Source organism: Nuphar pumila, chromosome 5 (genome assembly GCF_984573655.1).
Source record: "Nuphar pumila chromosome 5, dmNupPumi1.hap1.1, whole genome shotgun sequence".
NCBI lineage: Eukaryota > Viridiplantae > Streptophyta > Magnoliopsida > Nymphaeales > Nymphaeaceae > Nuphar > Nuphar pumila.
In genome coordinates, this window is record NC_143253.1 from 25,256,423 (window position 1) to 25,271,400 (window position 14,978).

General features: G+C 35.9%; 1 protein-coding gene across 1 annotated transcript in view; it reads right to left on the reverse strand.

Annotated features, from left to right (window-relative positions):
• Window positions 1-14,978, reverse strand: part of LOC149837166 (ribosome biogenesis protein WDR12 homolog) — a 45,718-nt gene that overhangs the window by 22,487 nt on the left and 8,253 nt on the right. The window contains exons 4-8 of the mRNA XM_090005863.1: window positions 11,379-11,414; window positions 11,182-11,267; window positions 2,221-2,288; window positions 2,039-2,149; window positions 1,815-1,946 (exon numbers count right to left, since the gene is read on the reverse strand). Of these exons, the coding sequence (XP_089861989.1) occupies window positions 1,815-1,946; window positions 2,039-2,149; window positions 2,221-2,288; window positions 11,182-11,267; window positions 11,379-11,414 (433 nt within the window). The remainder of the gene's footprint in view (window positions 1-1,814; window positions 1,947-2,038; window positions 2,150-2,220; window positions 2,289-11,181; window positions 11,268-11,378; window positions 11,415-14,978) is intronic.

The following is a 14,978-nucleotide window of genomic DNA, read 5'->3' on the forward strand; positions in this document are numbered from 1 at the left end:
TCTTTAATTTTTATTGGTTTATGATTCATGAGATTTAATAAGTTAATATAGATTAGCTAGAGAATATCGCTTCCAAATTCATTTTGTGTCGCTTTTCCTTTCACTTTTTTGCCGCTTCCTCTTTTCGCTTCCCAAACACTTCACACTTCCCGCTTCATGAATTTCAAAATTATGTGCTTCCCCGCTTCCACTTCTTGAATCGCTTCCCGCACCCATTTTATTTCCTGGTAACTATGGTTCTCTGTCCTTGCTTTGTGCTAGAAACTCTAGTGTATGGATATCCATGTTTAGTATCCAATTACTACCTTAAACATCAAAATTAAGATATCTTGAGGTTCTAAAATGTACTCTTATGAGAAATACAAGAATCCAAATGAGAATCTTTCTTCAGATAAACAGTGTTTTTTTATAATATTAATGACTTAAATTTACATGCATGTTGACATTACTGATCCATACCAAGGAAGTTAGCATGACAGATAACAGGGATCGTAAATAAAATACTCAATATGGGATAAACATCAGACTGGCCCTAATGTCCAATAAGCATGATACACTGTTCAGGATCTGTTGAGTATTGACACCATGAAGGGAATATAGGATGTAAACATAGAACCATATATACTTACATATGAACAGTAAACTTACAATTACAGTGTGCACAATTAGCAGAAACCCAAAAAGATCAACAACCAATGCATGTTTATTGAAGGTACGCAAAAATATACTTGTAAACCTTCCAATATGGGGGAGGAAGGGAGGAGGGGAGGAGGGGGAAGGGGAAGAAAGAGACAAAATGAACATTTAAGCATAAGATCATATGTGAACAAAGCAGCATCCTCTTGTCATCAACAACAGTCTACGAAAATCACTGTGTATAGAGATAGGAACGTTAGAAAAGATGCATAACCTCAAGGTATAAAATTTGCCTTAGTAATATAGAATAAACAGAAAGCATTAAAAATTCTTGTATAGGACAAATATCAATTATGTCCACCGGTTATAATAGGTAGATCATAGTAAGGTAACAAAAGCAGCTTTCTCCCAAGATAACCTCTCCCTTGTGAATAACTTCAGATCAATTTAAGAATTTTCTAACTACATTGGTTGACCAACAGACAATTTTCAAAGGCCAAGCTGTAGCCCATTGATGAAGCAGCCAGTCTCCTCAGAGCATATTTTCCTATATCAAATATGTTATTATGTACTTTAAACATCTAAAATAGCCATTTATGTGGCTGTTCAAGAAACAAGATACTTGAGGCCTGAATCCTGCATCCAAGAGTTAGTGATGAGACCAGCCATAACTGCGGAATTTCAATAGCAGCCTCCTGTTAGTTTTATATTAGTGATAACAACTAATATTTCATGTTCATGATATCATAGATTTCATATTTCAGAATTACATATTGATCATCCTTTTATGAAAAAGATACATATTGTTGGTAAAGATGATGAGATGATAGAATAAACTTGTATTTTTATTGAGGGTCAGAAGAGGTTGGTCATGGATTTCCTTGTTTTGATTATTTTCTGCTATCACTCTGGATGTTCTTTATGAAGTTACATTTAAACCTATGATAAACAATGATTAACATCACACTCCATCCACGCATGAATATGAAAAAACCCAGATGGACACAGATGGTGCAATGAATGACCATGCCTAAAAGCAAAATTAACTGCCATTGCACATCTTTGTCAAATGGACAATATAGGTACGAAGATTTTTGTTGGAAAATTGGAAAATAGTCAAGAAATCATCAGACTTTTAGAATGGCACTTTAAGAGAATATCTCAGTAACTACAATTACCTCCATCTGTGCTGTCCCATGTAAATCTTTTTCAGAATCCACCTTTCTCCTCTTTAAGGATACAAAGCCATCAGCATCAGATTCCTTTGCATTCCATAACTTGACAGAGCAGTCCCAAGAGCCTGAACATACCTAAGAAATAAACTGCATAAAATCAAGAGAAATGCATAGACACCAAAATCTATTGGATGATAACAAGCAACAAGAAAGCTGAATGAAATTACCATTCGTCCTGATGGGTCTGATGAGACACTTTGTACAGACAATGCATGCCCTCTCAGGATTTTAAATGCAGTAACCTTCTTAGGACGCTTTACAGAATCAGCTGCATCAAACTATTATAAGGGAGATATGAGCACAAAATGAAAAGTCCGAAAGCAGTAAAACACTGCAACATTTGACTCACTTTCCATAGCCTTAATGTCCGATCTTTAGAAGCAGTTGCAACATGCAAGTTACCACTATCTTCAGTGACTGCAAAAAGAAAGATGTACTAAGTATCAAGTATAAAAGAAGAATCCATTCATGTATGGACCATATAGGAAAGATAGATTGCTAAACATGCTCAGCAAATAAATTAAATTCTTCCACCAAAACAGGCAGTTACTAAGATTTTTTTCTGTAGTAAAACTAGTGTTATTATACCCTCTCCACTGGTAAGGCTTTTCAATGGTAATTACATCTTATCTAGATCCATACTCACAGAATTTATCCCCTTTTCTTGAATCTAGACAAAGGATCTGTTCTCTTACAAGTATGATGACATCATGAATCAAGAATAGACTTTATAACAAGGATGACGCTTAGTAGCAGTGTAGCCACAATCAGCGACTCCTCGGCCAAATCGACAATAAACCACAATCAGACTAATGGACGAGGTTGTAATGAAACAAGTACAAGAGAATGCCTCGAAGGGCTTACAAGAGCATAAACACAAAGTGCCACTTATGGGAAAAATACAAAACCACACAAATCACAAGCCACTAAGGGCCACAACATGAAAATATAAAACTTTTATTAGTGACAAAATGCTTGGAGAAGCATTGCATTTACAATAGAGATATAGGCACAACAGAGAGCAAAAGAGGGCAGTCCAACTAGTAGTTGTACTAGCCCCCATCAGTAATAAATATGACCGTTGGAATAAGCCCAACAACTAGTTGGGTTGTCCCAACCAGAGTTGCCAGTTGAGGAAGCGGGAGCGGGAAGCGAGGCACTTCCAAAAATGTAGGAAGCGGGGAAGCGTGGGACCACTTAGAAGAAAATTATGAATCGTCTCGGAAGCGACCTAGGAAGCGAACCGGAAGCGAGGGGGAAGCGTGGAGGAAGTGCGCTTCTCATAAAAGGGAAGCGTGCTTCCCAAAAAAAGGGGGATGCTCCCCACGCATTTCGGAAGCGCGACATTTCGCGCTTCCGAAGCGCGTATCGGGGAAGCACGCTTCCCCATTACCCTAGGAGCTTCCGGTAACTCTGGTCCCAACCAAGGTTGTAAGTATAGTATCGTTATTTGTATCGGTCTGGCCCAAATTAAGACATTATTGTATCGTATCGTAAAATATTATAAATTTTTAATAAAAAATTATTTAAAAAACAAGAAAATAGCAAAAAAATTTAAAAAAATCATATCACATAACAATGATGAATTGCACAAAATACAACCATAAAATCACATATGGAGCATTTATGTCTCTATAAGCCGCATAAGACATCATCAAACATCAAGTAATATGGAAAAATAGATAATATTGCATGCATATCTCACAAGAACAATGCAAAATATTAAATATCCTACAATTCAGAACATATCACAAGACTCACACTTTTATATTAAAATACACAAAATTATTATGGTAATAGTTGCACTCAATTTGCAATCGATTTTCACTCATTACTTGAGTGCCTCATTGTCATGCTGGATCATGTGATGACATCTTTGTTGGAGGAGTGTGGAACCTAATTTCTACCTTGATATAAATTTCTAATTTTTGCGGATCCACGAGTCCTAGGGTGGGCATCACCCCTCGAGGCAAAAAAATGGAGGGTAGATTTGTAAATTTAATTTAGCAAACCACAAAACCTCTCTTTGTTGTGCACAAATCGGCCCCCAAAGCGCTCTCACGAGTCCTAAGGTGTGTGGATACCTTTCTAATGACTTCTACATATATGAGGGAGCCCAAAACTGAACAATTATGATTTGGTAATTTTTTAAAAGTGTTGACCATGTATCGTATAATAAACCTTGTATTGGACGATACAGTATGATACCAACATGTATCGTACGATATAGCTATGATACGCACTAGTATCGCGAAACCAGTGCATATCGTATCGATATTCTAAATAGTAACAATATGTATAGTACTGTATAGCACGATACATACAACATTGATCCCCAACAGTCATATGATATACAAAAAAAAACAGAAAAGAAAATTAAAATTTATAGAAACAGACCCTATTATGCTCACCCTATTACAAAAAGAAAAGTATACCCTTGACATATATATATATACAAAAAATCATATTTTAACACTCCTCAAACTTACGGTGTAAACATAGAAAGTTTGTCACGGAGAAAGTGAAATCGAGGTGACGGAAGCGCCTTAGTCAACAAATCCACTACTTAATACTCGAAGTGACATAGGGCAAAGCGCTAGTCTTCTTTAAAAATTCTACACGTACATATTGCCTATTTATTTTGATATGTTTAGTCTTTTCATTAAATGTATGACTGTCAGTTCTGTATATAGCATTCTTATTATCACAACATAATCTAGAGGGTGTATGCAAATGCAACCCCATATCATAAAGCAATCTTCATAGTCAAACAATCTCTGAAGTGGTAGTAATCATCACACGATATTCGGCTTCAGTGAATGATAATAATACTTTTGTTTGCTTCGTGCACTTCCAGAACACCAAAGAAACACCTAAAAAGACACAAAAATCAGTAGTTGAGTGTTTAGTATTTGAGTCACCTACCAATCTAAGAAAAGAAGAGGAAGACAGCAAAAGACACCTAGAAGTAGAATTCTATAAATATATAATTATCTGCATCACAACACTCATGTGAACTGTGGTAGAGAGTGTTGAAAGTGGCTTGCAGTATGAAGTATGAACTGCATGCGCAATATCAGGTCGGATAATGGTTAAGTAGGTCAAGGCACCAATCATCTGGTGATACGAAGTTGCATCTTCCTGAGGTGACCCATCATCTGTCTTTATTTTAGCATTGTTAACTACTGAAGTATCCACCCTTTTCTTATCAATAATCCTGAACATGTCAATAATATCATTAGCAAACTTGGTTTGAGTAAGTGACCTCTAGGAGAATAAGCAACCTCGAGACCTAAAAAAAATTTTGAAAAATTCAAGATCGGTCATTTCAATGTATTTTGTTAATAACTTTAATGTGATTAAGTATCTATTTGTCTTCACCAGTGATGATCATATCATCAACATAAAGAAGGAGAATTATCCATGCATCAAATTTATTAATAAACATAGCAGTGTCAGTATAGCAAGATTTAAATCCAAGAGTAAGAATAACAGAGCTAAATCTATCATAAAAGGCTTTAAGTGCATGTTTCAAACCATATAAGGGTTTTCATAAATGAAGTACATTTCAAGGAGAAACCTCATATCCAAGAGGTGAATTCATATAAACTTCTTCTTTTAAATCCTCATTCAAGAAGATATTTTTTACATCCATTTGGTAAATAGTCCAACCTTTGACCGCAGCTACAGCTGTAAGAGTCCTAACAGAAGTTATCCTAACTACGAGTGCAAAAGTTTCATCATAATTTATACTATATTCTTTAGCATAACCTTTTGCAACTAATCTAGCATTACACCTCTCTAAGGTCTCATCACTCTTAATTTTAACTTTATAAACTCACCTACAACATATAGTTTTTTTTTGTCTTTAGCCAAATCAGTTATTTCTCAAGTCTTAGATTTTTCAAGTGCCCTCAATTCGTCATTCATGGTTCCTATCCATTCGAGGTAATTTTTAGCTTGGTTATAGGTTGTTATTTCAAAATATGGCAGAATTTTAGCTAGGCAGAGTATATATTGAGGAAACAAAGATTCCAATGAAACAAATCTATCAGGAGGTCTGGAGATTCTATCAGATCTTCTAACTTCCCTTACATGTTGTCTTTCTAAGTTGGAGAAGGTTGTCTATCATTTCCTAGTCTACTATTTTGAATTACTATAGGTTCATTTTGATCAAAATTTTCACCATCCTGGATATTGGATTGAGGTTTTTCATTACTAACATTATCAATCAACCAATCATTATTATACTTAAGCAATAACTCAAGCAAGAAAGAGTATCAATACTTTCTAAGGCACACTTTGATCAAAAAAATCTTTTTTTTCTAGAAACATAGAGTTTGTCTTTTCCAAAATTCCTTTTGGTTTTCCCCATACCCAAAAAATGCACAAGTTATGGCTTTTGGAGAAAGTTCATCAGTTTTGTTAGTAAGAACAAAACATTTGCATCCAAAAGGCCTTAATCTAGAATAGTCAGGAGAGAACATGTTTTGAAATTAGGAGGGTTCTAGTAGTTTCAACTACATGCCTATGTTTTCTTTCGGCCAAACCATTTTATTAAGGTGTATAAGAACAATAACTTTGATGTAAAATCCCATTTGATTCAAGATATTTTTTAAATCAATTGACATAAATTGTCCACTTGAATCGGAGCAAAAGATGAAAATATCAGTTTTAAATTGATTTTTAACAAGGTTATGAATTTTTTTAATATTTCAAAATTTATATTTGTGCCTAAGAAAATAAATCTAAGTAAATCTAGAATAATCATCAACAAATATCACATAGTAAGTATAATTACCTTTTGAAAAAATAGGAGCCGGAACCCATACATCCGAATCCGAGTGCACTAATTCAAAATATTTTGATGAAAAAACGTCCTATTGGAAAAAGGAAACACTTTCATTTTGCCAAGAATGCAATCAATACAATGAAATTCTTCATTATAAAGATTTTTCAAATGTGGTACATACGACAATTTGGATATACTAGGATAACCTAGCCTTTGATCACAAAAAAATGTCCACACTTTGTACATTGTAACAAAAAGTATTTTTTGGAAAGACAAGTCATTACATGTAGTAGAGACCTTCTCTATGCCCTTTCCCAATCCGCTTTCCTTACTAGAGATCCTACACCCAACATTAGTTTGATAAGGAGGCACCACACGTGATCAATAATTTAGGAAATGGAAAGAATGTTCAAATTCAATTTAGGAATAATTCTAATTTTTTAAATGAAAATGTTTGAAATATTTTTAAATTTTTCAATACCCTTTATATCAAGGGAGGACTCATCGGCGATAAAAACATGATTTTTTATTGAATTAGTGCAACGATCGCAAAGCAAAGATGCTTTGTAATCTAAAAGCCAAGAAACCTTACCAGGAGGAGATGAAGTAGAAACCGAAATGGAGGAACATGTCTTGAGAAGTGGTTGTAGGGCCTCTACAAGTTGAGACAAAGTCATGGTCCCAACGGATTTGGAATCTCCATCGGTTCCATTATTGTCATCTTGAGAAGTTCCCACGGATGCCACATTTTTTTCCTCTCTTCCTTTGAATTTTGGACAATAGGGCTTGATGTGCCCCAGTTCTCCACAATTATGATAAATGATCTTTTTGTCATCATCATTGTGAGACTTTCTGTAGTAAGGCTTGAAAAAGTGTGTTAATTTGTAAACATTGGTGTTGGCAATCAATTTTGAAACGGCCAATACATTATCCTTAGTTTCTTTGGATTCGAACATGGATCTCAACCTTGTTACCTCTATACACACCTCGACTAACCCTTCATGCAAGGGAAGGAATTTTTTCCTATGGATAATATTAAACCGAACTTGTTCAAATTCGGGTCTAAGACCTCTCATAAATTGGAATAGTTGCACTTCAAGAATTTGCTTCTTTCTTCGAAGAGCATCACTTGGTTTTTCCCATATTGGCTTCAACTTAGTCATTTGATCTCAAAGCCTCTTAAGGACACTATAATATTCTCTAACTATCTCGTCACCTTGCTTACAATTACGGATTTGGTCCCTTACATCCCATTTGTGGGCGGCATCTTTTTGGGTATAAGTTTGCCTAACAAACCCCCAAGCTTCATCCGTCCTCTCAAACTCAAGAATGTTCGATCATGGATCCTCGTATGTATTTCCCATAAAAAGTGAAAGAACATTGGCATGGCCCACTTTCCATTCTTTATAGCCTTTTTGTATTCCAACAAAGCCTTTTCTCTCTCAACTCCCTTGAGAGTTTCTTCTTTAGATTGCCCAACTTCTCCTATAGCTGTTTTTGTGAGAATTTGTTGAGGTTTCAGTGTGGAACCATCAACAAATTGCCACAAATCCTTACCCATAAGAATTTTTTTCACTGTGGTGCCACACATATTTGATGGTAACAACAATTACAACTTCTTTATCGACCATTAGAGAGGAGAAGGGAAAGAGAGAGAATAGAGAGAAGTTGAAGATCCACCAAGAAGTGTGTCCATGAGAATTCTTTTCACTGTGGTGCCACACATATTTGATGGTAACAACAATTACAACTTCCTTATCGACCATTAGAGAGGAGAAGGGAAAGAGAGAGAAGTTGAAGATCCACCAAGAAGTGTGTCCATGAGCTCCCGAGCCTTTAACACAACCCGACCTTGAATCTACAAGTCTCCAAGAGTGTCAAGCTCTTATACCATGTATTGAAACAAGAAATAAGTACAAGAGAATGTCTCCAAGGGATTACAAGAGCCTAAACACAAAGTGTTGCTTATAGGCAAAATATAAAACCACACAAATCACAAGCCACTAAGGGCCACAACATAAAAAATATAAAATCTTTGTTAGTGAGAAAATGCCTGGAGAATCATTACATTTACAATAGGGAAGTCCCCTAAATATAGGCACAAAAGAGAGCAAACGAGGCAGTCCAACTAATCGTTGGATTATCCCCTAATGGTAGGGATGCACAACGAGTCGAGCTAGCTCAGGCCCGACCCGTTTAAGCTCAGCTCAAGCTCCTACGAAAAAATAAATGAGTCGAGCTTGAACACAAGTCCAGGCTCGATGTGGATAAACAAGTCTAGCTTGATCAAGTTGCTGAGCTCAAAAAGCTCAATAAGGCTCGCATAAAATTATATATATATATATATATAATATGTTTGCAAGATAAAACCAGAAAGTCGTTGTTCTTTAATGGGTAGGGTGTTAATCTCTTCCTCAAGAGGTGCTAAGTTCAAATTTCAGGCCCTATAACTTTTTTCTCTGGACAAAAATCTTGCAGGTTTTTAGTATATGTAAATTTTATAGGTCATAATAAACACAACATAGTTTGGGGTAATGATGGGGTGTCTGTGCACTGTTTGGAGAGATTGGGGATCAAGTCTCATTTTTGCAAGACCCATTACCGGTAAAGTCTTTTTGGAACAATAGCCAAGCTCGGCTCGGCTCGAGCTCGGAGCTCGAGCCGAGTTCGAACAGCCCAGGCTCGACTAGAACTCAGCTCGTGTGCATGCCTACCAACGGTCAGAAATATGACCGTTGGGAACAACTAGTTGGGCTGTCCCAACAGTCATATGATATACAAATACAAAAAAAAGAAAAATTACAGAAATAGCCCCTACTAGCTGACCCTATTACAAAAAGGAAAAGATTAAAATACCCCTGATATACACATATTCATACAAAAAATCATATTTTAACAGAGGTGATCGCACCGATTTTCTTCAAGAATCGTTAGATCGTTAACTCACTGATGAAACAATGATATATCTCCTTTGTATTGACTTTATGCATTTTTTAGAGAGGGGGCATTGTGTGTGGGAGCATTACTGGCAGCGGAGGAATCGAGAGAGTTTGTCCATTAAGTCAGCGGTGGCTATCACCTTGTTTTTACGAAAAAAGTTAAAAGATTTAATACTTTATTAAAAATTCTTTACCTCATGACACAACAAAATAAAAAATTAAATTAAATGTACAAAAAATGAAAGTAGTTTATGTACATTCAAATTTCTATATGGTAATATTAATAAAAAAATACATAATAATTAAATTAAAATTTAACCATTTCCTGTAACCTAGTTGACCATATATTTGCTTTAAACTTCAATAATTTCAGCATTTTTGTTATCATAGATTCAATAGTTTGGTTTATTCTTTTAATTGATATATATATATAATGGTAAGAATTATATTATGTAATTAAAATATTAAAACACCATCAATTTAAGAGCACAATGGAATAATTTTTTCAGTTATTGATATTTTTGAAATTTAATTATTTATAAATATTAATATGAAATTTACAATCTTGCCGATTAATCATGCTTTAACGAGGAGTTTGCATGCCAAGGTTGACCTGTTTTTTTCCCTGATTAATCATGATTTGCTGAGGAAGATCATCCTCGACGAATTGCTGAGGATGAGTTTGGCTACCATGCTTAGTAGCACAACTGCCTTATTGAAGTGTATTAAGCTCCACTAGCTGTGTAAGATTGACAATAGCAGTCCTTGTAGACATGCATGAACAAAGATTTGAAGGAAATTTGAAAAACAGAAACATGAAGGGAGTACAACTTCTCAGATGCACACACCACGCATGCATGCAACACAGACACACATATACACACCATGCGCATATGCACACGAACACACACAAAACACAGAGACAGAGACACATACGTGCATACCCTCCCCCCCCCTCCCCACCCTTTTCCCCCACACAGACAAAAATACAAACTTTCAGTCTCCTCTGACTCAGGATGCTTTAGAAAAAATATGCCAATAGTTGTCATTTTTCATATAGTCAACATGAAACCAACCAGGCCAGCGCCAAAGGCAAGAACCAGAGATATGGCTTTTAAGAATTTCGCTTGCTATTTAAACAAGTTCCACCTTAACATGACCTAGAGAACCTTACGGCCCTATAGTTGACAACAATTTAAAGCAGAAAGCAATCATTACAAGCAAATAAACGCCTCCTCCGCTCAAAAACTAGGAAAAGGAGAGAGAAAGAGAGAACCCAAAGCACATTTTCTTGTTGCCATTTAAATCAGTGACATTGTAAGAGAGCTTCCTCATCAGAATTTAAATTAGCTCTAAGGCTTTTCATAGGCAAGGAAATGCATATGATAAATGGAGTGTGATAAGAAGCTTCCAGTTACCAACAAAAATAACACATAAATTTTTTGAAAGATGACAGTTCAAAAGCTGCTTAAGCATATAACCCATGGCATTTAGCAACCATTGGAAACACACAGCAGTCAAATGATCTCATTACAACAGACTACTAAACTAGGGAAGTGCAAGTGACAATTTCGCCAACCTTTTGCATTGATGATGCAGACAGAAGCAACAGCTCCAGTATGTCCCTCCAAAATGTGAGTACATGTTCCACCGTCTTTCCATATTCTAAGGGGAAAAAGATGCTAATACATGAGGCACAGTAATATTGTTCATAAATCAGATGATAATTAACAGGTTCAGAATATAGAAAAAACTAAGTGTTTGATGCTTCCTCACCTTCCATTGCCATCATAGCAACCCGACAATATAAAGCTGCAAGGCCGCATAAATAGATATCATAAATTATACTTAATCATTTATTACTTCCTTTCTGAAGCAAGCAGAAAAAAATATTTGAAGGAAATCAAAGTACAAGAAAAGCTAGTGAACACCCACCTGCCCTCCAAAACTAGGAAAAAGAAAAGAAAAATTAGAAAGTCTAACAAAGAAAGCAGCATAACACCAAATGCATTCACTGAGCCATCCCATTAATCACTTAATCTCCAAAACTAGGCATTAGACCAAGTTAAGAGAGCAACAGGTGGCTTCATCTCACCTACAAAAGTATAGGAATTTTTTTTTCTAGATCCTAAATCTAGATATTCCATAAAAGGTTGACTAGACTACCCTTTCAATAGGCATTCACTGCACTATCATTGTGAATGGCTAGAGGGAGCTCCAAGATGCACGCACAGATATACAAGCGTACGCAGCATGCATATGCACATGCACACTCAAAATGCAGCATATCACAGCAAGAAGACGAAGAAGAGGAACAAAGAAGGAAACTTCATTAACCTCTATAATGAATGATTACAACAGATCAGGAGTCGACCCCTCTATTATACTATAAGACAAAAAATGGTTGACTTTCACAACTAACTGAACAAATATAATAATGCCCCTATAAACAATGATATGAGCATAAAGCATAGCTGCATAGAAACTCTATTTTGTCCTGTGTATCCCGTTTCAGGCGTACCAGTACCTGGTACTAGTTAGAAATTAGTTTCAAAAATACCGAAACCAGTTTCAAAAAGGCCAAGAAACTCGTTTCTAAATGCATATGAAGCCCGTCCCTAAGAATATAAGAAACTGGTCCCTTGTACAAGTGAAACCAATACCAAACCTGGCTTCATTTGTGGAGGTGGTATTGTATCCCACTTAAATAAGGTAAATCATGGGATATTCACAAATTCTTGCAAGAGGAAACCTATGGATCATTGACCAAAGGGCAAGGAACTTTAAATGTGAGGCATGTGTAATTGTAGGATGGCTGTAACGCAGGCCTCCCTTCTGTCAACATCACTCCAGAACTGACATGACTACTGCAAACCAGTCTTGGCATTCACTCCAATTTAGATAATGGCACAAATGCATTTAATCATTATTGGTGCCAAAATAATACTGGAACTATTTCACTATCATATGCTCTTGAAATAATAAGGGAAATTTCACCCCTTTCCTGACACAATTCCGGAACCAGCAATGCAGAAAACTGGTTAATTTTCAGATATTCGTATCAATTTCATTAGAAACTCGTATTATCATCAAGGAAACCGCTCACCAAAACCTCGTATCAATGTCTATAAAAAACTCGTACCCAATTTTTAGAGATATGTTTCAATAAAAGCATACCCAAACTTTTGATGGTTGTACCCGCTTCTGACAACTATGACATAAAGAGAAGGGACAGCACTATGTACAAAAAAACACATGTATTACACTTCTCAACACTCCCCCTCAAACTTGAGATGATGCGTGTGAAATCATCAAAAGTTTGAAAAGGAATAATTGAAAATGTAATGGGGCAAGACTCTTGGTGAAAATATCTGCAACTTGTTCTTTTAAGCCCACATATTCTAAAGATATGATCTCATCATCATATGTCCTAGTAAAGTGACAATCTATCTCAATGTACTTTGTTCTCTCGTGGAACTCTAGATTCTTTGCAATGTAAATAACACTCATATTATCACAATACAAGGAGGTTCTCCCAGAAACTGAAACACCTAGCTCCCCCAAAATCCACCTTATCTAAATAATATCAATTGTAACTTGAGTCATAACTCTATATTATATCTCAGGTGTGTAAATAAAGCAATCTGTTGCTGCTTTTTGTTTTTCCAAGAAATCAAAAAACTCCTAAAAAACACACAAAGCCCTATAACAGAGAGACAATCTCGAGTGGATCCCCCAAAGTCTGCATCACAAAAGGCTCTAAGGTCTATGGTGGAAGATGAGGAGAAAATCCCAAAATGCATAGTGTCTCACATATCAAATAATCTGGAGCACAGCAGCAAGGTGAATTGACATGGGACAGCTTATAAACTAACTGACAACACGATCTGTAGCCCTCAGCTTGACATTTGCTTCCATCGAAGAGATAACTCTCTTAAAATCATCTACTGGTCTTGCCTTCACAACAAGATCAGTTGCATACGTATGTTGTGACAATTAAAGTCCATTTTTTTAGTATGCACCTTCCAGACCAAGGAAATATTTCAAATGTCCTAGGTACTTTATCTCAAATATGCTAGCTAGTCTTCTTGGTATCTTCTACCTTTTGCACATCATCTCCTATAATAATCATATCATCAACATATAGGAGTAATATGCACTTGCCATAAAATGAGGACACAAACAAAGGGGGATCGTGATAGCTTTGCTCAAACCAAGAGATCTAACTGCAGTGCTGAATTTTTCAAAACACGCTCATGATGCCTGTTTGAGACCATAAAGAGCTCTCGTCATTATGCATATTCTGCCTTGAGAATCTATGTATTCTTGAGCAACTCCATGTACACCTCCTCATCAAAATCTTCATTCAAGAATGCATTCTTTACATCTAACTGTCTCACTGTCTAGCAACTACAAGCAAAATCCTTAGGGTGGTCATATAGGCTACATGAGCAAATGACTCAACAAAATCAATCTCAAATTGTTGACTATAACACTTTGCCACCAACCTTATCTTATACCTCTTAAGAGACCCATCTAATTTAGTCATTATTTTAAAAACCCACTTACACACAACTACATTTTCCCTGATGAAGGTTTCAAAAGATCTCAAGCATGCATTCCCTCCAATGCATTTAGCTCTTCTACCATAGCCTATTGTCACTCTTTAGAAGTTGCCTTTGTATATGAACTAAGCTCAACATAAGACTGGATGAAGACCAAAAATGCACGATGCCTAAGAAGAAAAAAAGAATCATAAGAAACAAAATGATGAGGAACAGATACTCTAGATCTTTTATGCACTTGAGGAGGAAAACACGGTGGAGATGAGGAAGGGGAAGACTACAAACTTATATGTCAGGCTCAACTGAAGGAGTCGAATCAAAATTGGCTTCTAGATTTTTCATTTGCTCAAATTCAACTTGATCCAAGAATGGTATCTCAACAACATTCTTATGTCTTCTAAAGTAGGTTTGTCCAAACCTATTCTCTCAAGTGTGATCTTGCTCCCCTTGAACCTCAGTATTCTTATCAAATCCTTCTTTTTCAAGAAATGACACCAAGAAAGAAAAATCAATCTCACATCCCTCCTTGTCTTTAACTTGACTAAAATAAGTTATGTCCCCATGAAAACAGCATTCCTAGATATCCAAATTCTTCTTTCAACATGATCATATCACTTGTAACCATTTCAACCATTAGAAAATCCTAATAAGCAGCATTTCACAACTCTAAGAAAAAGTTTATCTCCATATCTATTAGGCAAGAGTACAAAACAAGTGCTTCCAAAAACTTTTATCATATTATAGTTTGGAGCAATTCCATATAATATTTGAAATGGAGATATACCTTTAAGAACATTAGATGGCATATGAT